The following is a 22,935-nucleotide window of genomic DNA, read 5'->3' as shown; positions in this document are numbered from 1 at the left end:
ATTTTTTTTCAAAACTAAGTTTTGTATATGATTGTTCACTTTTTGCATAAACTACAAAAGAAAGACAAATTCTGTCTCATGCTGTCTTTCTCAGGTCCATTAATTATTTAAAAAAACCGAGTCTCCTCTCTATCAAAAAATAAGTATTTTTACTTTTTAAAACCTTTTAATTATCATTTTGGCTAAATAAATTATGATTTTAAAATGACCAATAATCCTATTTTGGTTAAGTGTTTTAAACTTTTGATATATATGACAGTCTTCCTAAAATCAAATTTCGAATTGAAAATTAAGTCTTTTTTCTGACCTTATACTAACTCTCAGATGCTACAGAGGGCCCCTACAATATCCAAAAGAGAGATAACAAACAGGCTTACTTAACATGTTAAATTACATAAAAAACATTGTCAAATAAAAACTAATGTTTAGCTTTCTTCAAATTTTATACTTTTATAAATGTTATTGATATATATTCCAAAATTATATGAGATTCCTACAATTCTAATATGTCTTAATAATATATGCTATTGTCATAATTATGATAGGCCACAAAAATAACCCAATTTCCTTGTCAATTGTGTCTTTGACTATTTTAAGTCATTTCAGTTAATTATTTAAATTCTAATACATTCTCTGAAAGCTCTTTACAAGCAAAAAATATTCCAGAGTGTTATGTCTCTAAGGAGATTCATAAAAAGAATAAAAAAGACCCTGACAAACATTTATAAATACAGGTTTCTAATAACTTTAAAATCATATCATTTAGACTAAATAAAAATTCCCACAATTCTAATAAAGAGACTTACTGGTTTATAAAATTACTAAACCAAACAAAAAAAATTAATTAAATACCAAAAAAAGCCAAATTTTCATGCTAAATCAGCCAATTTTAAAATTGTTTAAATATACAATTTAAATTAACCTCATGGTCCAAGTCAAAATACCCGTGATAACCATCTAATAAGCAGGGCTATGTGCCTAAATTTTTTTTTTTTTTTTTTGAGACAGAGTCTCACTTTGTTGCCCGGGCTAGAGTGAGTGCCGTGGCGTCAGCCTAGCTCACAGCAACCTCAGACTCCTGGGCTCAGGCGATCCTCCTGCCTCAGCCTCCAGAGTAGCTGGGACTACAGGCATGCGCCACCATGCCCGGCTAATTTTTTCTATATATATTTTTAGTTGGCCAGATAATTTCTTTCTATTTTTAGTAGAGACAGGGTCTCGCTCTGGCTGGTCTCGAACTCCTGACCTCGAGCAATCCACCCACCTCGGCCTCCCAGAGTGCTAGGATTACAGGCGTGAGCCACCGCGCCCGGCCTATATGTGCCTAAATTTAGAAAACAAAGTTAATATTAAAAAAAATCCAAAATTAAGTGTGAATTTATCAAGAGCCTAGACAGCTACCTGGTCCTTCCTGAGTCCTTAAAGCTTCCATTATGAAAAACTCTACATTCCATGAGTCATCATAAAAAAATCCAAATTAAAAATATATATGTATTAGTGTGATATTAGCAGTCCAGATTACTAAGATTATTTATTTATTTATTTTTGAGACAGGGTCTTGCTCTGTCGCCTGGGCTAGAATGCCTTAGCTCACAGCAACCTCAAACTCCTGACCTCAAGCATCCTCCCGCCTCAGCCTCCCAGAGTGCTAGGATTACAGGTGTGACCCACAGCACCCAGCCTAACTGTCATTTTCAGTACATGATTATATAAAAGCTTTTCCATATAAGAGGACTAATACTATAACAATAACTAAAAGTTTATTTAAAAATGTTTCTCTCATCGGATATTTCTAAAAACTCTAATAATAAATACTTATTTCACTAGACAGGTTACAAAACAGGTATCACACACACAATAACATTAGACAAAACTAAATCTACTGAATTGCATTGGTCAAAGATATTATAAATTAATGACAATCAAATCTATTTCCAGTAAAAAACATAAGTTAACCCCTTATAAAATAGTCACGATGGCACTAAAAATCACTAAAAGGCCTATGCTCCTAGTAATAAAACCTCATATATCTTCCACTACTAAACTCTAATATGACTAAATACTATAAGACTTTAACACATTGTGCCAAAATATATTTTCATCGCATAAAAAAACTTTTCATGGTCCACTGGCTAAAGACAATCAGACCCTCTACAATATAAAACCTGAAGATTGGGTCTTCTAAAAATGGCATCAAGAAAAGACTGCTCTTGCCACCTGCACTACAACAAAACTTCGGGACCTTAAACCGCAAGTTTCTAATCTCACAACTTAAAGGGCCCCTTCAGAATCTTAAAACTATACACCCACTAATGATCTTAAGATAAAACTAACCAAAAAAGTTTCTCCCCCAAAACAGATGACATCCTAGATATAGACAACTTCTCAAGATCACAAATCAAGACTTCCCTACTATCGTGAGACTCTTACCTCTCAAGTTTTTCCTTACTTAATGACTCTATAAACAATAAAACTGAAAAAGGGGTCTTTCATATACACCCATGGGGTATACCTTTATTTGTAAAAAAATTTCATAGCCAACCTTATACCTAGACAACTTATACCTTAATAAATAAAAATTAGACCAATATCGATGAAAATTATTAATGATACCTTTATTACTCCATAATCAGTCAAAAACAAAACATCAGTTCATTAAGTTGTCTAAGGTGATTTGTAACCTACATTATAGGTTAAAAAAATTATCAAAAGGCCTTCACCCTTCTAAATGGACATCATTCATTAAGTTACTGTTTTACATCGTTTAAAAATAAATGTGGGCCGGGTGCGGTGGCTCACGCCTGTAATCCTAGCACTCTTGGAGGCCGAGGCGGGTGGATTGTTTGAGCTCAGGAGTTCGAGACCAGCCTGAGCAAGAGCGAGACCCCTGTCTCTACTAAAAATAGAAAGAAATTATATGTACAACTAAAAATATATATAGAAAAAATTAGCTGGGCATGGTGGCGCATGCCTGTAGTCCCAGCTACTCGGGAGGCTGAGGCAGGAGGATCGCTTGAGCCCAGGAGTCTGAGGTTGCTGTGAGCGAGGCTAACGCCTTGGGCAACAGAGTGACATTCTGTCTCAAAATAAATAAATAAATAAATAAATAAATATGACAATAATTAAAAATTTATCCCTCATAATAGACTATACCAGATTCTACAGTTACACAACAGACTTCTTTAAATTCTCTTACTAAAGTCATACTAAATAATAAAATTACTCTAAATATTTACTGACTGGGTAAAAAAAGTACGGTTACTGACATTACTTATTGCACATAGACACATTAAATATTAATAAACATTCAATTATAAAAAACTAATAAACAGACTACTTGATGAAAACAAATTCTTTATGACTCATTCTTTAATCTATTTACTTTTAATTATTTTAACAAAATACTCCAAACTCTTAATATTATCTTCTTAACAGTCATAATAATAGTCTCCCTGATATGCTATATTCTCTCAAAAGTTTTAAGTAATTAAAGCCATAAAAGATCAAATGGTCTCTCTGACTAAAACAATAAAAACTTAAAAAAAAAACCTGACTATGAGGACACCATAACCTATAAATAACATACTGAGACCAAAGACCCAAAATAATAGTAACTCAAAAATGTCTCCAAAGCCCTAAGTTTTGGTCACACTCTCACTTAAGTAAAAAATTTTAAACAAAATTATGAGGCCATTATTTTAGGCTAAACTCATATACTATGTCCCAACAGATCAGACCAAACCAGAGTCAGTCATACTAAATTTCACATAATCAAACTAAAACTTAAAAATAAAATACTACAAGAGTCCAGATTTTATTTTTCTCCTGAAAACAAAAAATTCCCCTGTAACCCTTCCAAAAAAACCATCTAAAGTCCTATTCCCACCTTACAAGCCCCACCCCCCGTTCTATTATTTCCCGTGAGATTTAAGACCAAATACATTTACAATAGTAACAAAATAACATCATATGCCTAAAATTTTGGTCAATCTCTCAAAATTAAGAAGTTGACTTAAAAAATTTATTAAATTATTTTTTAAGCTAAAACTATCTCCTTACATATTTTAAATTCAGCGTAAAGTTTTCTCCATACATAAACTATAACCTAACTAAATATGTAAGCAGACTATAACCTACTCTGTCTTTTCTTTTCTTTCCTTTGAGACAGGGTCTCTCTCCGTGGCCCAGGCTGGAGCGCAGAGGCGCCGTCGCAGCTCATGTCACCCTCACACCCCTGGGCTCAGACGACCCTCCTCAGCCTCCCGAGGAGCTGGGACGATGACCTACTCTTGACCAATCACCGAATTTCGGCCACAGGCAGCTAACTATTCAAACTGTGTTCAAACCAATCCAGCTGTTTCTGTACCTCACTTTCCTTTTTCTGTCCATAAATCCTGTCGCCATGCGGCTATGCAGCCACGCCGAGTCTCTCCAGACCTCGTGGTTCCGTGCTAACCGCTTACTCGATTAACTCTGTTAAACTGCAGGCTGTCAAGGGGTTCTCTTAACAAGCCTTTGCACCTGCCACTTGGCTCTGGGCTGGTTCTCCACCCTGTTTGCAAGGCAAACTCCTACTCATCCTGTGATGCCCGAGTCACAGGTCACCTCTCTGTGTAAGCTGTCCCTGCGGGTCGTCCCCTCCCAAGGCACAGTCCTTCACATACTCTCCCATGAAAGCCCCCACCGAGGCTGGGTTACCCCAGGGTGCCGGACCCCGAGTTTACCCGCCTGCCAGACTCGGCCAGGGAAGCCCGGCGCTGACCTTGCTGTGTCGGAGCAGCCCGCCGCGCGACGCCCTTGCCCATCGTCCGGAACCGCGCGAGGACGGCCCTGTCGCCGCCCCCCGGCCTCCGATCCGCCCTGGCGCCCTCCACCATGGCGCGGAAGCGCCTCCGCTGCTCCGGGGACTTCTCCTGCGGGCGCACACAGCACATCCGCGGCCGGGTCACCCGCGGCAGAGCCGTCGCGCCCGCGCTCGCCCGAGCCCCCGCAGCGCTCGGGGCCCCGGCCCGGCGCGCACGTACCGCGTGGGGGTCGAAGGCCTCCCGCTTGGCGCGCAGGAAGTTGGAGAGGTTGCCGTACTTGCAGAACTCCACGATCACCATGAGGGGGCCTGGGCAGGACCCGGAGGGACACGGCTTACTGCAGGGCCGGCTCAGTCAGGACGCCCGCCCGGCGCCGGCCACCGCCCACGCCACGCCCAGCAGCCCCTCCCCCCCGAGCGCACAGGGCCCCGCAGGCCTCGCCGCCCTCCGGCGCCGCGTACCGTTGGGCTTGGTGCACGCCCCCAGGAGGTTGACTACGTTGAGGTGGTTACCGATGTGAATCAGGATCTTGAGCTCTGACATCAGGGCGCGGTGCTCGCTGGCTGTAGCTCCCTCTGGAAGGGACACGAGGCCTGGCACGGCGCGCGGTCCCCCGGGCCTCTGCCCTGATACCTGCCCGCCCCACCTTCCCCGCCAACGGCTTAGCCAAGGCACACTGGGCGATCTTGGGAGCGGCTGTGGGGGAGGGGTGCGCAGGGCCTTCAGGACATCTTTTTGGCCCCACTGAGGCAGGGGGTTCCAGTGGGAGCCTAGCTCTGACTCCCTCCGTCTCCCTGTAGAACCCTGGGTGAGTTTGGCTCTGAGCCTCAGTTTCCCTTCTTGCACCACATTCCCCTGACCCACCCAGAGCTCCTGTTCCTCACCAGCTCATCCGCCCCTTGCACCCGCTGACCCCACACCTTTCAGCATTTTTACGGCCACGGTGTCACAGCCACTGCCCTTGTGGATGCCGAAAGCCGAGGCTTCTACCACCTTCCCGAAGGCGCCGTGGCCGAGCACTCTCCCTGTGGGGCAGGGAGCCGGTTGCAGGTGGGCCGTATGGGGGCGAGGGTGGGGACAGGTGGGCAGCAGGGCTGACCTGCTGGAGGGCCAGGAAGGCAGGCCCAGGAAGGTGGGCAGCTTCTCTGCCAAACAGGAAGAGCATGGGGACCAGGAGCGGGAAGAGGGGGAGAGGGGAGGCGAGCAGGAAGAACTTGCATCCTCCCCGCAGGTGTGACAGGCCCACCCTGCTCAGAGCAGCAGGAAGTGACCTCGCGGGGCCTGGGAACTGCGAGCCCTGGCCGCGGCTCCGGGGACCCATGCCCAGATGGGCAGGTCAGGCCAGGTGGGGGCCAGGCGGGCCTTCCTGGCACGAGTTCTGGGAATGAGGGGATTTCAGGCGCCCCAGCCTGCCAGACCCTGCAGCAGCTGCAGCTGCCTCTTCCAGGCAGGGTGTGGCCTCACCGAGGTGCAGCCGCTCCCGGGGGAACTCCCACTGGCTGTCGTCATAGGACAAGTATTCACACTGCTCTTCCAGAGGCACCTCCCCGGGGTCCATTATGATGGACAGGTAGCCCGTCTTGATGTCTGCGTGGGCCGGCTGGGGGCGGGGGTGGGGACAGCTTATTGATTTGGCCACACCACTGTGGCTTGGGTGAAACTTTGCCCACGACAGATGGCACTTCCTTCGGGGATCTCAGTCAAGGAGGGGACGGACTAACAACCGCTGCTACTGTTACAGCCCGGCAGCTACAGACGGGAGGCTTCCCAGGAGACAGACTGGGCTGCGGGGTGAAGCAGCGTGGGGACCCTATTCTTTCTTAATGACTGGCCGGGGTAGGGACTGGCGCGAGAGACCCAAGCAGGAGCCTGGAGAGGCTCGGCACGGGAGGGACGCTCACCCTCCTCAAGTTACAGAAGATGAGGAGGAGAAGGAACCAGAAGAACACGGCGATGACCCCGGTGCCGACGAGGATGACGATCTCCATGCTGCCTCCATCCTCCGAACCTGAGCGGACAGAAAGGGCCAGGTGTGCGCGAGGGAAAGGGCGCGCCTGCGGGAACGCCCCTTCTGGTGGGCACGACTTGTACAGGACCCCGCAGGCAGGCGCGGAGTGGGGGCGGGAGGAGAGTGGAGCGGCCCGGGCGGACGCCGGACCTTCCACGGCCACGCTGGCGGAGGAGTTGACGCAGCCCTTGGCGTTGCACACGCGGCACAGATAGCGTCCCGCGTCCTCCTCGCGCACGCGCTGGATGCTCAGCTTCTGGTTCGAGTCCGCCAAGTCGATTCCTGCAGGGGTGGGGTGGAGATACGAGTTCGAGAGGGAGAGGAAAAGGGATGATTGGCCTCGCGGGCCTCCGGACCCCGCCCTTCGCCTGGCCACCCTCAGTACCAGACTCTTCCTCCAGTAGCCTCTCGTCTTTGTACCACACAATGCTGGGCACGTGCGCTCCGGCCACCAGGCACCGCATCTCCAGAGAGTCGCTTACGTTCACTAGGAGGTCGGTCAAGTTCTGCGTGAGCCGAGGGGCTTCCAGGGCTAGGGGCAGGGTTCAAGAGGGAGCTAAGTGGAGTTGCACTAAGCAGGGCACCCCTGGACCGGGCCCTGCTGGCCGGGAACAGAGGGTGGAAGGAAGGTCAGAGTTTGCGCGCGGGCTAGAAGACGGAACCCCTCCACGGTGGGGTCGGGGAAGGGGACGCTGCTGCAGGCCCCAGGTTGTGAACGAACGCCCAGCGGCGTGCAGGGCTAGGGGCAAAGCCAGAAACAGCGATGGCTAGATGCGAAGCCTGGCCCCTCCCTCCTCACCCTGCACTGACAGGTATTTCTTGTGGCAGTGCTTGTCGTGGCTGCGCCGGTCCTGCACCTCGCACACATAGTCGCCCTCGTGCTCAGGTGCCACGTGGAGGATGTTCAGGCTGAGCGTGGCATGGCGCGCCCCAGGCGCCGGCTCCTCCAGGCTGGCGGCCAGCGGGGTGGCGAACAAGTGCACGTTCTTGCAGTCGAGCAGCAACGGGTTCCCTTGAGCATCGTGCAGCGTGGAAAGATTGAGGCGGTACCAACGCAGATGCTCGTACGTGTAGTTGTCCGCTCGGCAGCTCAGGCGCACGGCCTGGCCCTCTAGGGGTTCCTCAGACGGCTCGGATTCGATGCTGAAGCCATCAGGGATAGCTGGGGAGGGAGGAGGAACTCCTGTGACTCTGTCTCTGGTGTTCGTCCCACCTGCCACTGTGCCCATGACCGGCACCAGCGGGGCCAGCTCTCTGAAGTCAGCCCTACGGGGTCTCCTCCTGTCTCCCCTCCCTCTCTCTCCTGGAGGAGCCCAACAGGGTTGCGGCCCCCACCTCTCCCAGGAGTCCAGATCATCAGGAATTCCTGCTGGCCAGACTCAGTGGTGACTTGAGTCCTCATCCTTTCTTGCCACCACACCCCACCACTGTCCTCTTCTTGAGACCATTTCGTCATTAGCTTTTGTCTGTGTCACACTCCCAATTTCCTTTTGTCTCTCTGCCACTTCTTGTCAGGATCTTGTGGGCTACCCTCTTGCCCTATCTCCCAGGTGTTTTCTCTGCCTCCATCTGCCTGCAAGTACCCTCATCCACATCCCAGGGACTGTCCACTCCTGGGCATCTGAGCTCTCTTGAGGTCACTAGCACGCTTGAAAATCTGAGTCAGTTATGGACCTTCTCCCCAGGGCCAAATGCACATGCCAGCCGCAGGGCTCCAGGGCTTGGGGAGGGGGCAGGGGAGGGGGTAGAGCTGGGAGGAGCTGCGAGGAGCAGGGGGCCATCCTTGGGAGAGGTGCCTCCAGGGCTGGGGGCAGAGGGTGCCAATCCATCCCAGGGCACCAGTACCCAGTCCCTATGCCGATGGACCCCAAATCTGTCCCTCCCCACAGACCCAGGGGTCCAGTAAGCCCTGGATGTCTCTACTGAGTGCCCCTCAGACATCAGAAACTCAGTGAGCCCAAACCTGCTTCCTGACCCTGCACCCAAGCCTGCCTTCCCTGGGGGGTGGTCTGGCCACTCACTGGTCACATAGAAGTAGATCAGCCGCTCGTCCTGGCCCACTTTGTTGAAGACCACACACTTGTACATGGCGGACACGTTGGCATCCTGGATCACCAGCTTGCTCACAGTCTGGGCAGAGCACAGACACAAGGATCCATTTCCTGGCCAAGTTTGCATGACCCAGACCCTCCTTTTCTGCAGGGAGGTCACTGTGCCCACCACAGTAATGGGGTACGCTGAGGCTTTGGGCTGGAGACGATAAAAGCTCAGAGACAGGGCCAGGAATGGTGAGGGAAGAGGCAGGGAAGAGGAGAGGCCCTCGGGCCACAGAGAGAGGTGGCTTCCCAGAAAAGTCAATGGACAGTGTATGGACAGCTGACATAGGCTGTGATGACTTCAGAAGGTGGCATTTGGCAGGACCAGATAAACCTCTGGTTGTGATTGGGCTCAGTGTGTGGCCATGGTGAGGAGGGGCCAGGAGCCAGCCTGACACCTGGGTCAGTCCGAGCCAGGGTTAGAATTCAGCCTGTGGTCACAGCAAGGGGCCAGCCACTCCTGGATGGGGTCAGGCTGTGGCCTAAGGCTGGTCACTGTGTGAGACCTTTGTAATGTGCCCACATCAGTCCCAGGGCTGTCCACAGCACCCCTCCCCATGTCCAGGGTACTGGAGAGGGGTAGGGGTGGGTCCTGGGCTTCCAGAAGTACTCTGGTCTCAGGCAGTAGAAAGCTTGAGACACAGGGCAGGAGGGAGCGCCATAGGCCCTGCCTATCATCCAAAGACCATTCCCCGCCTCCTAGCCGGGCACTTCCTGGCCAGGCCTGGAACAGGAAGAGGCTCTGGAGGTGTGTAGGAAAACAGGAAGTGACCGTAGGAAGTGGGTGCCTTTGTTCAGTGTCCCCTCCTTCTCAGCATTGCCTGTAGGCTGGTCCAGTGGCTCCACAGCCTTCTGTAGAGAACAGGTCAGCCCCTAGCCCTGTGCCCTCCCAGCCTGTGGGTGGCTGGGACCCAGCCCCTGGCCTGGCCAGGCAGCCCTGGACCTCAGCTTCCTTGTCCGGGAAGCGGCTGGAGGTCCGGGCCTCCACCTGTGTGCAGGCGGGGAGCGGAGGCCCAGCGACTGCAGAAAGGGCACCGACTTGCAGCTGCCATCCCCAAAGCTCTGCAGGCCAGTTGGGAGCCTGGAGAAGGCAGGAGGGCCCCTTCCCAACTCCTCTGTCCTTCTCCCCAGCTCTCAGTGGCACGGCTGGCATGTACCTTATTCTTCCCCTCCACAAACTCAGTCCAGGTGTCCAGGCTCTCGATGGGGTTCACAGCATCTTGTGTGGTCACCTCCCTCCAGTCGTGGCACTGTGGCATGCGGTCCCGCTGCTGCCGGTGGCTGCTGGGACGAGGAGAGGCAAGGGCAGATCAGGGGTCCTGGCAGGGAGGGCCCCCGTGGAGGGGTGAAGGGGTCCAGCCTTCGCCACACTCAGAGTCATCTTCTCACATGGTCGTGGGTGAGGCTGGCCCTTGGGCCCAGGCGAGCGGGGCGGGGCTGTTTCTGGAGCACGGTCTCCCACCCTTCACGCCAAGGGGCCGGCAACCCATCCCGCACCGGCTGCCAGACGCAGCCTTCCTGTGCTCACCAGCCCCACGCACACATGCACCACTCTGACCTGCTTCTCTGTGTCCCTAACTGCAAAGGCCACCTTGGGTCTGCCCACCCAGCTCACTCAGGACAGCACAAGTTCCCACCCTGTCCCAGGAAGCCCTCTGCTGGGCCTCTCCCTCTCTTGTCCTCCTTTAGGAGCTGCCGCCTCCCTCTGGGCTGAATGTGCATCTCCTGCCGGATCAGGGTCTCAGGACCCCAAGGGGGGTTTGGTCTGCCTCTAGTGGAGGAGCAGACCGGGGCCCCCAGGGCTCCATCAGTTGGCACAGAGCATAATGATGGGGCATCAGAGGAAGGCAGATTTGGAGGTGCCAGCCGTGAGTTGCAGGCCCTGTGGTCTGGAAGAATCCCCTGTAAGCCTTGAACATTTTGGGGTGGCCCCCAGGCCATAGCCTCCCTCACTGTCCATGCTGGAGCCACAGCCCCTCTGCCAGTGGGGCTGCCCTGTCTCCTGTCTGGGGTCCCAGCTTCCATCCTTCCCAGCTTTTCGAACTTGGATCTCTTGCTAAAGGACAAACCTGAGCCATCATTCTCTTGCTCAGTGATCTTCACCTGACTCCCTAGTGCTTTCAAGACCCCTGTCCACCTTGGCACCCTCTTCTCCAGTCCCCTGATTGTCCGAGTACTGTCCCCAGCCTGTCTGTCCTGTGGACATCCAGCACAGTGTTGGGGAGCGGGGCTCAGCAGTTGGGTGGGCTCTGTTGCTTCCAGCTGTGAGCTTGGGGTAGGTTGCCTCCCTTCTCTGACCCTATTTTCTGAGCACTGCCTAGGTGAGCTGAGGTGTGTGAGCATGCCTGGTGTGCCCCGGGGCTCAGCACAAGGTTCCTAACATGTCCCAGGTCGGCCTGCTTGGTGCTCAGAGGCACAGCCTTTGGGCCTCTCCAGGTGGCGCCATGCGTGTCCAGGGGGTGGGGGCAGATCCCTGAGTCCAGCCCGGCCTGCTGGTGGAGGACTGACGCAAGGGAGGCTCTGAGCCTTGCTCAGGAAGCTGAGGCTGGGGATTGGCTACGGCTGAACTAGGGACAGGGCTCAAGTTCAGAGCAGGGCCCTGGGGAGGGGTATGGGCAAGGCCTGGGAAGTGAGGGGGCTGGGAAGTGGGTTCAGCACAGTTGGGGCTGGGGACCAGGCTGTGACATGGAGGAGGATGGGCTGGAGCCACACTCACAGGCTTCGCTGGGCAAACGTCTTGCAGGGCGTCCAGGGCCGCCAGTGCCACTGGATGCTGAGAGGTGGGGGCACCCCGTAGGCTGTGCAGGTGAGGGCTTGACGGCTGTGACGCGAATAGATGCTGGGGGAGGAGGCCTCCTTCTCGTGGATGTGGGGGGGCACTGAGGGCACAGCAGGTGGCCGGTCAGCTGGCCCTCATGCCACCCCCGCCCCCTCCCCCATCCCTGGCGCACCGTTCACCACTAGCTCCAGGCTGATGTTGCGCCTCAGGCCGGCCTCGGAGTTCCACAGGGCAAGGGTGTAGATGCCTGCGCTGGCCTCTGTTACCTCCTTGAGCACCAGGGCGTGCGGACTGTGGCGTCCGGATACTGCCTTTCTGTCCTTGTACCTAGCCCAGGAAGGGAGTTCAGAGGTCTGCATGGACCCAGCCCAGCCCCACACTGGCACTCCCGGCGCCTCCCAGTGGGAAGGGAGGGGGCGGCCAGGCCAGAGAGAGTAGCAGTAGATGCCGGTCTGGAAGCGAATGGCCTAAAGCTCTGGACATGGCCCCCAGGCCCCGTCTGCCAGGCCTGACAACCCGTCCCTGAGGTCTGCAGCAGCACCCCTGGCCTCGCCCCAAACCATCTGTGGTTGTGCCATCAAGAGCAAGGTGACCATGTCATTGCTTGAGACAGCTGCCTTCTCTCTGCCCTGCCTGTGGCCGTGACCCTGGCCAGCCTCCCCTGGCCAGGCTCACCTGGCCCAGCCCAGGAGGGTCTGGGCTTTGCCTTCAGAGACCCTGTCCTCTTTCTCACAGGCCATGTGAAGGGGTGAAGGTGCAGTGCCTGCAGAGCTCTCTGCCTCTGCCTCTGCCCTTCCTTGAGCTCTCCACATGGTGGACGCACTGCCCCCTTGCTTGGACGCTCTTCCTGCAGCTGGGAATCTTCACGGCTCCCTCCCTCCTTTGTTTGGGTTGGGGTATGCAGCCTTCCTGCTGTCCTTACAGTGACCCAGCCCCGCCTGCCCTGCTCTGCCCTGCATCCATCAGCACAGTGGGTTTCACACACGTGTCTGCTGACCAGCCATCTCCCCCACTGAGCTGGGATCCCCGAGAGGGCAGGTGCTCCACGGATGTTTCTGCACATGTGAGTCAGTGGATGTCCCACACCCCAAAGGGCAGCTGCCTCTGTGACCTGGGCTCTGGACCCTGTTTGGAGACCATCCTCCCTTGGGCGGGTGCCTCCCTCCCAGTGCGGGGTGTGCTAAGCCAGGGACGCTGTAGTGTGGCCTGGGAGAGACATGTCCCTTGGGCAAAGGCCAACAGTGCAGGAGCCACAGGGGCCTGCTCTCAACTGTGACACCACAGCTGGGATCTAGAAAAGATGGGACCGGCCTGGAGTTGCAGAGCAGACAGGGTGGGGCACAGCCAAGGCCACGTTGTCTGCCGGGCGCTGGTGCCAAGGCTAGAACCTGAGCCGGCCACTTGCTGGATCTGTGACCCTAGGCAAACCCGTTCACCACCCCAAGCCTCAGTGTCCTCATATGAACAGTGGGGAAATGAAATGCACTTTGCCGGGGTTGTGAGGTCTAACCGCATGTAGTGTCAGCACCGTGCTGGGCACGAGGCGGGCGCTTGCCCAGCCTGCCTGTGTGTTCTCCAGGGCTGCAGTCCCCAACCCTGAGCTGCGGACCGGTACTGGCCCGTGGCCTGTTAGGGACCTGGCCACAGAGCTGCGCCGCTCACCCCCCCGCCCCCGCCATGTTCCATGCACCTCAGGAAGGTGGGGCAGTGCCCGGCAGGAGAGCAGCAGCCGGCCAGCAAGCGGACCTTCCTCTGTATTTACAGCTGCTGCCCACCGCTCGTATCGCTGCCTCTTCCCTCACAACTCCCCGCCCCGTGGAAAAATTGTCTTCCATGAAACCGGTCTCTGGTCCCAAAAAGGCTGGGGACCACTGCTGTAGACCTTCCATCCACTCGCTGACTCACAGCCATCACACAATGAGCCACATAAAGGGTGGCCCCTATGGGGCTGTGGTGACCACGAGTGTCCTGGGGCGGGTGACTCAAGTGGGCACTTCCTGGAGGCAGGTGTTGGCCACGTGAGAAGAGAAGAGCTGGATGTGGTGGGAATGTTCCAGTGGAAAGCTGTGCTGAGAGGCAGCCAAGCTGCCTAAGGATTGGGCTGGACCCTGGACGCAGCAGAGCCGGCCCCTGCCCAGAGCACTGCAGTCCTCTAGGAGCCTCTAGAGGGTGTCTCTAGGGTCACACCTGTGAGTGATGCTCCAGGCTGTCTGAGTGCCCCAAGGTACTGCACCAGGTGCCCCCAGTGGACCCCGGAGCCTGTACCGTCAGAGGGAGGGTCACACCAGGCCCAGGGCCAGGGTACACTGGGCACCCCCAGGAGCAGCCTGCTTCTCAGCCTTGGGCTGGTGCAGGGGTCCTGGCTGTGGACACCTGGGCCTCGTATCACCCAGCACCAGAAAAAGCAGCCCTGCCAGGAGGGAGGTGCCCAGGCTGGAAGAGTGAGGGTCCTCGGGCTAGCTGGGGGAGGACAGAGTGGAGACACCTCCCGGGGGGCTGGGGATCAGGCAGGAATGCCCTGCCCCCATCCTGGGCTCTGCTTCCTTGTCTGTACAATGGGGACTTAGACTAGAGGGTGACCTGCCATGGCTGGGCTGTGTGGACTGCTCAGATGGCCTGAGGGTGCACGGTGGAGAGGGGAGGTGCTGGACCTTCTAGAGCCTGCAGGGAGCACGGGGTGAGGGCAGAACCACTGCTGAGGCATCCCCTCCCTGGGCCTCGGCACACCCACAGGGGAAGCCTCATCCTCTCAGCTGGCAGACTGGGAGCCTGGGCCCCGGCAGCCTGCAGGCCTCCTGGAAGCTCTTGTGCTCACTGTCATGCAGCCAGGGCCAGCCCAGGGCTGGCTCCATAACAATTTGTCAACCCCCCGGTGGCATCTCCACATTTCTGGATAGGAGAGTCCTGGGAGAGGCAGCCTTGTTGGAAGGAGGCCTGGGGAAACTGCAGCCATTGCTGCCGGGCAGGCCTGGAGTTGACTCAGAGTGCAGGTGGGTCTAGTGTCAGGGCCTCAGAGATGCTGAGGGGCTGCAGGCACAGCTGGACAAAGCCCCACACCATGCCACCACATCTATCATAACAGAAGCCAGCGTCCAACTTTAAACCTGTCACAGGTTGGCAGCAACCTGGGTCAACCTTCCTTCTAGCTGCAATACAATATTATGTGCATGCTCCCTGGGGGCTCTCCTTAGACAGGGTCCCACCACCCTGGGTGTTACGGTATAGGCCTCATAGGGAGGGCCAGGTCCCCAGTGGGTGTCAGGGCACAGGCCTGATGGGGAGGATGCTGCCCTTCTCAACCCTTGGTCTGTCCTCCCGTGCGCGGGCCTGGCAGGGTAGTGAGGGGAGGGAGCCTGGGCTGCTACCATTGGAACTCCGGTGGCGGGTATGCTGCCAGCTTCACGGGTAGCTTCACCAGCTCATCTCCTGCTGTGGCCTCCATGACTGGTCCCTTGAGCCACTCAACGCTGATGAAGGGCTTTTCTGCCGGACGAGAGGCACCCTCGTAAATCCAGGGCTGATGTATCACTGACAGGGATTCCCAGCCATGACCCTGAGGCCCCGGCAGCCAGATGTCTATAGACTGGGGCTCACTGTGCCATCTGAGAGCTGGGTAGTTCCTTTGCTCATGCCCCCTCTTTCCCTCTGGCTGGACTGCCCACACCCAGGAGCACCAGGACCTCTGGGCCAGGCCCACGCTGCACAAGGACCCTTGTTCCTCAGGCTTGATGATGCCTGACCACTGCCCCCCTCAGCCCATGCTGGGCGCGATGCCCCAGCTGCAAGCCATACCGTGCACAATGACCTCGGTGCTCTCCCGGAATCGCTGCATGCCATTGTTGGCCTCACACACGTACGGGCCCAGGTCATGCTGGCTGACATTGAGTATGGTCAGGATGCTGGACAGCTCCGTGTGCGTCTGCTGGGAGCGCCGCTCGGGCACCCACTTCCCCCGCTCCGCCTGCCACACCAGGGGAGCCCAAGGTCAGCAGGTGGGCTCCGCAGAGCCACCCGCCAAGGCACACGCCCAAGCCCAGCCAGCAGTGGCTCCGGAAGCCTTGGACCCAGACTCTGAGTTTTCCTTGGTGTGGAAAACTTCCCCATCAGACTAGGGGCCCTGGGTCTGCACACCCTCCACACCGCAGCCATGGGTAGTGATGAGGACTCCTGGGGACAGGAAGGCATGGGCAGCAGGAAGGCACTCCGGCAGGGCTGTTGACCTCACCTGCTTCCCTGGATAGTCCCAGTCAAAGGTGACACCCGAGTTGAACTCAGCCCACACGGTGCAATTCAGCACCAGCTTCTCCCCGACCAGCAGCTCCAGCGACTTCTTGGGGAACAGCTGGATGTCATAGAGCTCGTTGCCTGGTGACATACGCACAGTGACTCCCACACCCTCCCAGGACACTGCACACATGGATACCCAATGCACACAGAGCATAGGGTTAGGTGCCTGACACCAGCGTGGCGGTGACAGCACTGTTACTGGGAATTAGAGTGGGTCCCTGTCCTCCTCCCAGGGCGCCGGGAGCCATCACTGGGTGAGGGGCAGCTCCTACCTGTGATGTGCACGAGGAAGGGGTTGGAAAGGAAGTCCTGGCTGCCCCAGGTGGTCTCACACCGCAGGTACAGCGCATCCCGCAGCAACGCCGTGGCCACCCGCATGCCCCGCCGGTCATCCCACACCACCTCCTGCCCGTCTGGCCACAGCACTGAGCTTTGCTGGAGGGATATGGTCACCGTCAGCGCCTGGCTGCCCGCTTCCTCCTGTCCAGACTGCGGCCACCTCTCCCAGGCTGGGACAGGAGAGCCAGATCCCGGGGTGGGGCTGTACCGAGCGCAGCGTGACGTTGAGGCCAGGGACGGACACCCGGCAGGGCACCCACACGGAGTCCTTCCTGTCGACCAGGAGTGTATCGGGCTTGTTGATGAACGGCTGCTTGAAGTCTGCGGAGAGGAGCAGGCATCGGGCCGGGGCCGCAGAGGCCTGTGGGGCTGCTTCCGCCTGCTGGCTGCCCTCCTGGGCAGGCGAGTCCCCTTCGCTCCTCCTGGGGTCGGCAGGCTGGGACGGGGGGTCAGGCACTGGCCCTCCCCCAGGATCCTGCCCGGGCCCAGCCTGCCTCCCTCGCCCGTGGCCTCACCTCTCACAAACACGTAGGTGCTGGCGGCCGTGGTGCCCTCAATGCGGGCCTTGATGTACTTGTAGTAGCAGCGGTAGCTGCCCGTGCCGTTGGCCTGCGCGTCGTGCAGCAGCAGCACCTTGCAGTAGGGCCTGGCGTCTGTGCCCTCGCAGTCTCTCACCAACCCTGTGTCCTCCCCGTCCTTGTCCTCTGTGGCTGGTGCCTCCTGAGCCCCTGGCCAGGCCCACTCGAGGGGGTGCTGCCCCCTGGCAGAGGACGGGAGAGGTCAGGAGGGTCCCCAGCTGCAGCCCAGGGGCCGATCCCTGATCCCTGAGGCGCCTCCCTCACAGGCCAAGCCTTGTCCCTGCTGGCTGCACCTGGAGGATGGACCTGCGCGGGGGAGGGCGCTGCCCGGGCCCCCAGGCCTCTACCTGGCGCCCGGGGCTGTGCGCAGCCGGCTGGCCTGAGGAGAAGCCCAGGCCTGGAGTCACAGCTGGGGCCACAGGGAAGACGCCATCTCCGGGCCCCCGTGTGCGGGCCTGGGGCCAGTGAAGGGTGGCGGGGGTGAGAGCAGGGTGATGTGTGCCAGGTGAAATGCTGAGGGGTGAGTGTGGGTGAGGCCAGGGAAGGGCTTCCAGGCATCCACGTCCTGGGAGGGGGAGCCTGGCACAGCCTCGAGGCCACTCTGCCCTGGGAGGGCTGCCTTCCGGGCCCCCAGCCACCACCTCCCGCCTCCCTGCTGTTCAGCAGGAGGAACCCAGTACCTGCAGGAGATGGATAAGCTGTCACTGGTGTCGATGACGTGCACCTCCTCTGTGATGTTCAGGGTTGGGGGTGTCATGGAGTAGCCACTCACCAGACCTGGGGATGGACAGAAGTCAGGGTGGCACTGGGTCGCGAGTCCACGTGACGGCAGCAGACCTTCTCTGTCCACGGGGCAGACCCTGCTCTGGGGCGGGGGACAGCTCCAGCTCTCTGCAGGCACGGCAGCGCCTGGCCTCACCACATGCCCCCAGAGCAGTGCCAGCCCCCAGGCCCCAAGACAGCCAGTACCCTCCACAGGCTGACCCCTGTCTGCCCCGCAAGTGAGCCCTGACGACAGCTGGACTGAACCCCAACCTCTGGCCCTGGTGAGCCGAGCTGCTGGCACGAAGGAGAAGGAGAGGCGGGCCCCTCCCTCCTGGACTTCAGACCCACCCCAGACACTCCCAGGCCCCTGCCTGCCCTGCCCATGACTTCACCGTCCCCGGGCACCATGGCGTCCACCTCACAGATGTTCTCTGGCTGCGCCACAGCCTCCGCCCACACGGGGCTCCTGGCTGCCCTGCCTCCTCTGGGGTCACCCTGCCTGGGCCTCCCACCAACCCCCGGGGGCTTCCCACAGGGCTCCTCCTCTGACGCACAAGTAGCCTGGCCGGGGTGGAAAGCCACTGTGGCCCGCATGGCTGTAGGCTGACGGGCCAGGCTCCCTGCCCCTGCCCCTCCAGCCCACCACCCTGCCCCCAGGGGTACGGGGTGGGTGTATGCATGCGTGTTCGTGTTGACAGGTGCGGGGCTCTGTGTGTGTGTCTGCATCCGTGGGCCTGGGTCTGTGAATCTGTGTGTATTTGTGTGTGACTCTGTATGTACCTACGAGTGCTGCGTGTGGCTTGTGTGTGTGTGCAAGCATGCATGTTTGTGTCTCTCTGACATGCCAGCATGTGTGGGGGGTGGGATCCTGGGGGGGGTGGGAGCAGGCCCCCGGGGAGGTCTGGGCCTGGAACTCTGGCAGATGCATCCTGCCAGGACCATCCTGAGACAACAGGAAGGGAGGGCTGTGTGGCCAGAAGCCCAGCGCTGCGTCCTGTCCCTTCCCCCAAGTCCTTGTCCTCCTGGGGGGCACAGCCCACTGTCCTACCCCAGCCCCTTCCAGGCCCACAGGCCTGAGCAGTTCAGGGCAGCAGAAGTCTGGCTCTTCTGTCCTCCCCACTCCAGCTCCTTGAGGCCCCGGGGTTCCACCCTGCAGCTTATGAGGTGGGGTGGAAGCCGGGGAACCCCACGGTAGTTGGGGGGTCCTGACGTGCCCCAGGTGGCGGCACCAGAACAGCACACTCTACACAACAGGATATCATGCTGGCATAATTCGGGCAACACAGTCGCCAGTCAGTGTCTGTTGCCCACTCCTACCTGTCTCCCTCCCTCTGGGCCAAACCCCTCCAGGCACCCTGCACCGTGGGCCAGAGCTGGAAGGCCCTTAGGGAGCATCTAGACTCATTGAACGGACAGGGAAACTGAGGCCCTCCAGCCTCCCTGCAACACGGCGGCCTGCCGGGTCGGCTGCTCTGCCTGATCCCAGGGGCGCCTCCCCACACTCAGGCCGGCCGCCGCCCTGCCCTGGGCCCTGGTGGATGCAGGCGCAGCAGCAGGGTCTGGGCACTTGTAGCCCCTACCTTACACCTCTGGGGCTCCCTCCTCTCATGAGGGAGGGAGGGCCTGGGAGGGGCTGGGAGGGGACCCAGGAGGGCACCTTTGAGCTGAGCTTTGAAGGAGAAGTGGGTTTTTGTCAGGGCACTGAAAGTGCCTGAGGCCGTGCCAGGCACTGAGAGAGATGGCAAGTATGTGAGTGCCCGAGTGGAAGGGTGGTCTGTCCTTGGAGCTGCAGACGGCAGGGAGATGGCAGCTGGGCTGGACCTGTGGGGATGAAGGGCTGTGCCGCGCGATGGCCCAGCCAGCGGTCAGGAGAGAGGCCAGGCCGGTGGTGGGCGCGCTCGCTGGGGAGCCTGCATCCCCACGGCAGGGTCTGGGGTGGAGCTGGGCCTGGGGAGGCCCTGGCTCCCCGTCTTGGAGGTGCACATGCGGGCACACCTGCCGGCTCCAGAGCGATGGACACTGCCGGCCTGGCTCCTTCGGTCGCTCCCTTTGCGCCCAGGATACCGCGGGGCGGCCGCGCCTCGGGCTTCGAGTCCTGGGAGGCGCCAGGCCTCTCCCCACGCTCCCACAGTGCGGTTCTTCTCCCTGTCTTGAACGCTTTGCCTCGCGCAGCCTTTTGCCTGGGACGTCCCTCCTTCCTTCCTTCCCTCCCACGGACTGCCCTCTTCAGGGTCTAGTTCACACATCCTCGTCATCACTCGGGCAGCATCCGTCCGGTTGTCCTTGGGCCCCGCTAGAACACCTGTCAGACCGCACTGTGGACGGGCGGCCAGGGGGGTGGAGCGCTGGGAGCTTCCTCCCTGGAGGCCCCTCACCACCGAAGCAGGCGTCTCTGCGCTGCGCAGGGCTGCCCGTCATGCTTGCCAGCCTCCTCTGGGCAAGCTCTCCTTCCGCATTGGGTGCCCTGACTTACTCCAGTGCCCCGTGCCTTCACCAACCTTCCCCTGTGCCCTGTGATCAGCAGACTTTGCTGCAGACCTCCCTGCTTCTCTGAATGTCCCTCCTGCCTGACCTGAAGCCCGGCTTTCTGAGGACGGCATGCACTGCCCTGGGGTGGCTACCGCCGTCCACCTGCACCCTCCTGCGGCCCGCCCTGCCCCCACAGCAGCCCCTCTGAGGCACTGCCCTCTGCCCACTAACGCCGTCACCAGCAGCTATCCTGGTCACTTGCCCTCACTCTCTGCAGACCTAGCTCCTGGCCACCACCCCCTCCCCACCCCACCTCCCGCCACTCCCCATGACTTCAGCATCCCCACGATGACTTGCCAGCATCCTGGCCTTGGCAGCCCTGCCCGCCTCTCTTGCCAGCCACTCCCTTCCGTGGGCACACCCTGGACCTCATGCCCATCTCCTGTGTGTCCCTGGCTCGGGTGTTCTTGGCCTGCAGAGGCTCCATCCCGCAGGCCCACCCCAAGCCCCCACTGCTTCCTCTTGCTGCTGCCCATCCTGGTGCAGAGGGATCATGGCCTGTCACTCCGCTTGTTCCCTGGCCTCTGGCCCTGCATCTGACCCCATGACACCACACACCCAACACCACAGCACAAAGCCCCCTGCATGGGCTGCTGCCCCGTTTCCCTGTTTGCAGATGTGGCTCAGGGTGCGCCCTCCTCCCTCACCCTCAGCACAGACAGAGCAAAACCATCAGCTGTGGACACCTCATCTTCCTACATCGGACCCCACACCCAGCCTCTGACATTCTGTTCCCAGAACCAGGCCCTCCCTTGTACCCAGGGTCCCTGCCCTGACCTGGCTCTGAAGGTGACCCCTTTCTCTTCTGACAGCTAGTTTTTGCTAGGGGGGTCATCTCCCACACTCCCAGCCACTGCCCCTCTTCCTCCCCACTTCCTGGCCACTGCTCTGTGCCTGCCCCTTCCCCTAGTCTCCACCCACCCATGCGGTGCAGCCCCCAGCCCCTCAGACCCAGGGCCTCAGGGAAGGGAGCATCTGTGACCCCCCAACACCCAGTGCTGCTCCTCTGTCTTCTCGACCGCCCTGTCTCTGAAGTGTTCACACAGCCCCTGAGTCTGCCTCCAGCCCACATCACTGTTCTCAGCTCCAGCCTTAAGTATCCTGCACCCCACAGATGCCCGAGCTTTGCATTTCTGATGCTAAATTCCAGACTCACACTCCCCTCCCCGCCCCACCAAAAGCCTGTCCCTTGATAGCTCCAACCCCACAGCTCTGCCACTCCACCCTGTCCCGCTCACCACCAAGCCCATCTCAGCGCAGCCCTGCTCTCCCGGTGGGGCTGGCGCAGCTGCACTCCCCCAGGGTGGCCTCCTGGGCCTGCTCCCACCCTCGCGTTCCTTAGCGAGGTTTTGTGCTCAAGACCCATCAGTGACTTACCACTGCACTTCCAGGAAAGCCCACAGCCCTGACCAGGCCTGGCCCTGCCCACCTGTCCACACCCTCGTGGGCCAGCCTCGCCCTCTGTCCATGTGCCGCAGCTGCCGTGGCCTCATGGCTGGCGTCTTTCGTCCTCGGGCCTCAGCCCAGATGTGACTTCCCACCCCTGTGGAACAGCTCCATTTCTGCCTCCTGGCAGCTCGCGCCAGCCTTCTGGTCACAATTGTAATGATTTATTTGTTTGCTTGTTCATTTAAGTAATGTTTGTCCATGTCCTTCACTAGGCAGTGAGTTTCTGTGGGGTAAGGACCAAGATAGTTCTTTTTTTTTTTTTTAACCCCACTGTATGCTCAGCACAGCACTTGGCACAGAGGAAAGACTCAGTAAATACTTGCTGAATGAATAAATGGATGGATGGGACGATGGATAATGGACAGATGATGGATGGAGGAAGTCTGGAGAGATGGAGATGGATGGATGGAAGATGGATAAAGGGATGGATGAATGGATGGATAATGGATGGATGGACAGACAGACAGATGAGCTTCTGAGGTCTTCCTTTTGGTTGGAACTGTGTCAGGCCTTGTAGTTCTTTTGGGAAAGATACTTCCAGTTGTAAAGGACTGGCTCCCCAGTGACCATGCGAACCCCAGACTGCTCAGGAGCCAGAGCAGCTTCGGGCCTGAGGGCTGCCACGTCCAGAAACTCCATGACTGCCCAGCCCCCACTGCAGCCCTGAAGAAGGCGCATCCTTCCTGCCTGGCTGTTGTCTGTCTCTGCTGTCCTTCCCTTCCTACAGCAGGAAGCACTGTCATCCTGGCCCCTGCCACGCTCCCCCTGCCTTCCTGCTCCTGGCCTGGGAACTGGCTTCTTCCTTCCCCTGGCCAACGTGGCCCTGGCCCCCACGGCTGCAGCAGAGCGGAGTGGTTGGGCCAGGCACCAGGCCGAGGTCAGTGAGGCCAGAGTGCACATCTCCTCTCCTCGGTGCTGTCAGCGGCCCCGAGACACCCTCTGGCCTTGGGCCACGGGGACCCTGGTGTCAGCCACAGGCACAGCAGACTATGGGAGCAGTGCACGAGGGTCCTGCAGCCTCCCCTGGGGCAGCACCAGCACCCCTCGGGGAGGGACGGGCAGGGTGGGCAGGGAGTCTGCGGGTCAGGCACTGGCCATGAACTGGGCAGGGGTGGCCAGCCGTCAGCGCCTCATCTGATCCTCACAGCAGCCTGGCAGGGAGGGAGGGACCAACAGTCCAGCCATCAGATGAAGAAGCTGGGGCTCCAGGCCCCATGGCAGCTGTGCAGGAGCCCAGTCTGGCTAAGCCCAGGCCTGTCCCTGCCCGGGGCCAGGCTGCCTTCCAAAGGCAGAGCGCAGA

The 22,935-nt window shown here is 57.8% G+C and overlaps 1 protein-coding gene across 10 annotated transcripts in view; it reads right to left on the bottom strand.

Moving 5' to 3' along the window:
- The window catches only part of FLT4 (fms related receptor tyrosine kinase 4), a 50,470-nt gene that overhangs the window by 18,483 nt on the left and 9,052 nt on the right, over positions 1–22,935 (bottom strand). For 6 of the 10 annotated variants that reach the window (XM_045527589.1, XM_045527582.1, XM_045527586.1 and 3 more), the window contains exons 2-21: positions 17,573–17,669; positions 16,830–17,074; positions 16,523–16,635; positions 16,248–16,410; positions 15,914–16,053; positions 15,481–15,649; positions 15,054–15,171; positions 11,861–12,015; positions 11,626–11,788; positions 10,067–10,193; positions 8,835–8,943; positions 7,613–7,975; positions 7,199–7,345; positions 6,964–7,095; positions 6,707–6,813; positions 6,270–6,405; positions 5,726–5,830; positions 5,267–5,398; positions 5,025–5,113; positions 4,763–4,913 (exon numbers count right to left, since the gene is read on the bottom strand). In XM_045527589.1, coding sequence (XP_045383545.1) covers positions 4,763–4,913; positions 5,025–5,113; positions 5,267–5,398; positions 5,726–5,830; positions 6,270–6,405; positions 6,707–6,813; positions 6,964–7,095; positions 7,199–7,345; positions 7,613–7,975; positions 8,835–8,943; positions 10,067–10,193; positions 11,626–11,788; positions 11,861–12,015; positions 15,054–15,171; positions 15,481–15,649; positions 15,914–16,053; positions 16,248–16,410; positions 16,523–16,635; positions 16,830–17,074; positions 17,573–17,649 — 2,941 coding nt within the window. In that variant the 5' untranslated portion in view covers positions 17,650–17,669. The remainder of the gene's footprint in view (positions 1–4,762; positions 4,914–5,024; positions 5,114–5,266; positions 5,399–5,725; positions 5,831–6,269; positions 6,406–6,706; positions 6,814–6,963; positions 7,096–7,198; positions 7,346–7,612; positions 7,976–8,834; positions 8,944–10,066; positions 10,194–11,625; positions 11,789–11,860; positions 12,016–15,053; positions 15,172–15,480; positions 15,650–15,913; positions 16,054–16,247; positions 16,411–16,522; positions 16,636–16,829; positions 17,075–17,572; positions 17,670–22,935) is intronic. The other 4 variants (XM_045527587.1, XM_045527585.1, XM_045527583.1 and 1 more) reach the window with 3 other exon arrangements.

Source organism: Lemur catta, chromosome 16 (genome assembly GCF_020740605.2).
Source record: "Lemur catta isolate mLemCat1 chromosome 16, mLemCat1.pri, whole genome shotgun sequence".
Lineage (NCBI taxonomy): Eukaryota > Metazoa > Chordata > Mammalia > Primates > Lemuridae > Lemur > Lemur catta.
The sequence above is the reverse complement of the archived record's forward strand: the minus strand, read 5'-3'. Positions and strand labels throughout refer to the sequence as shown.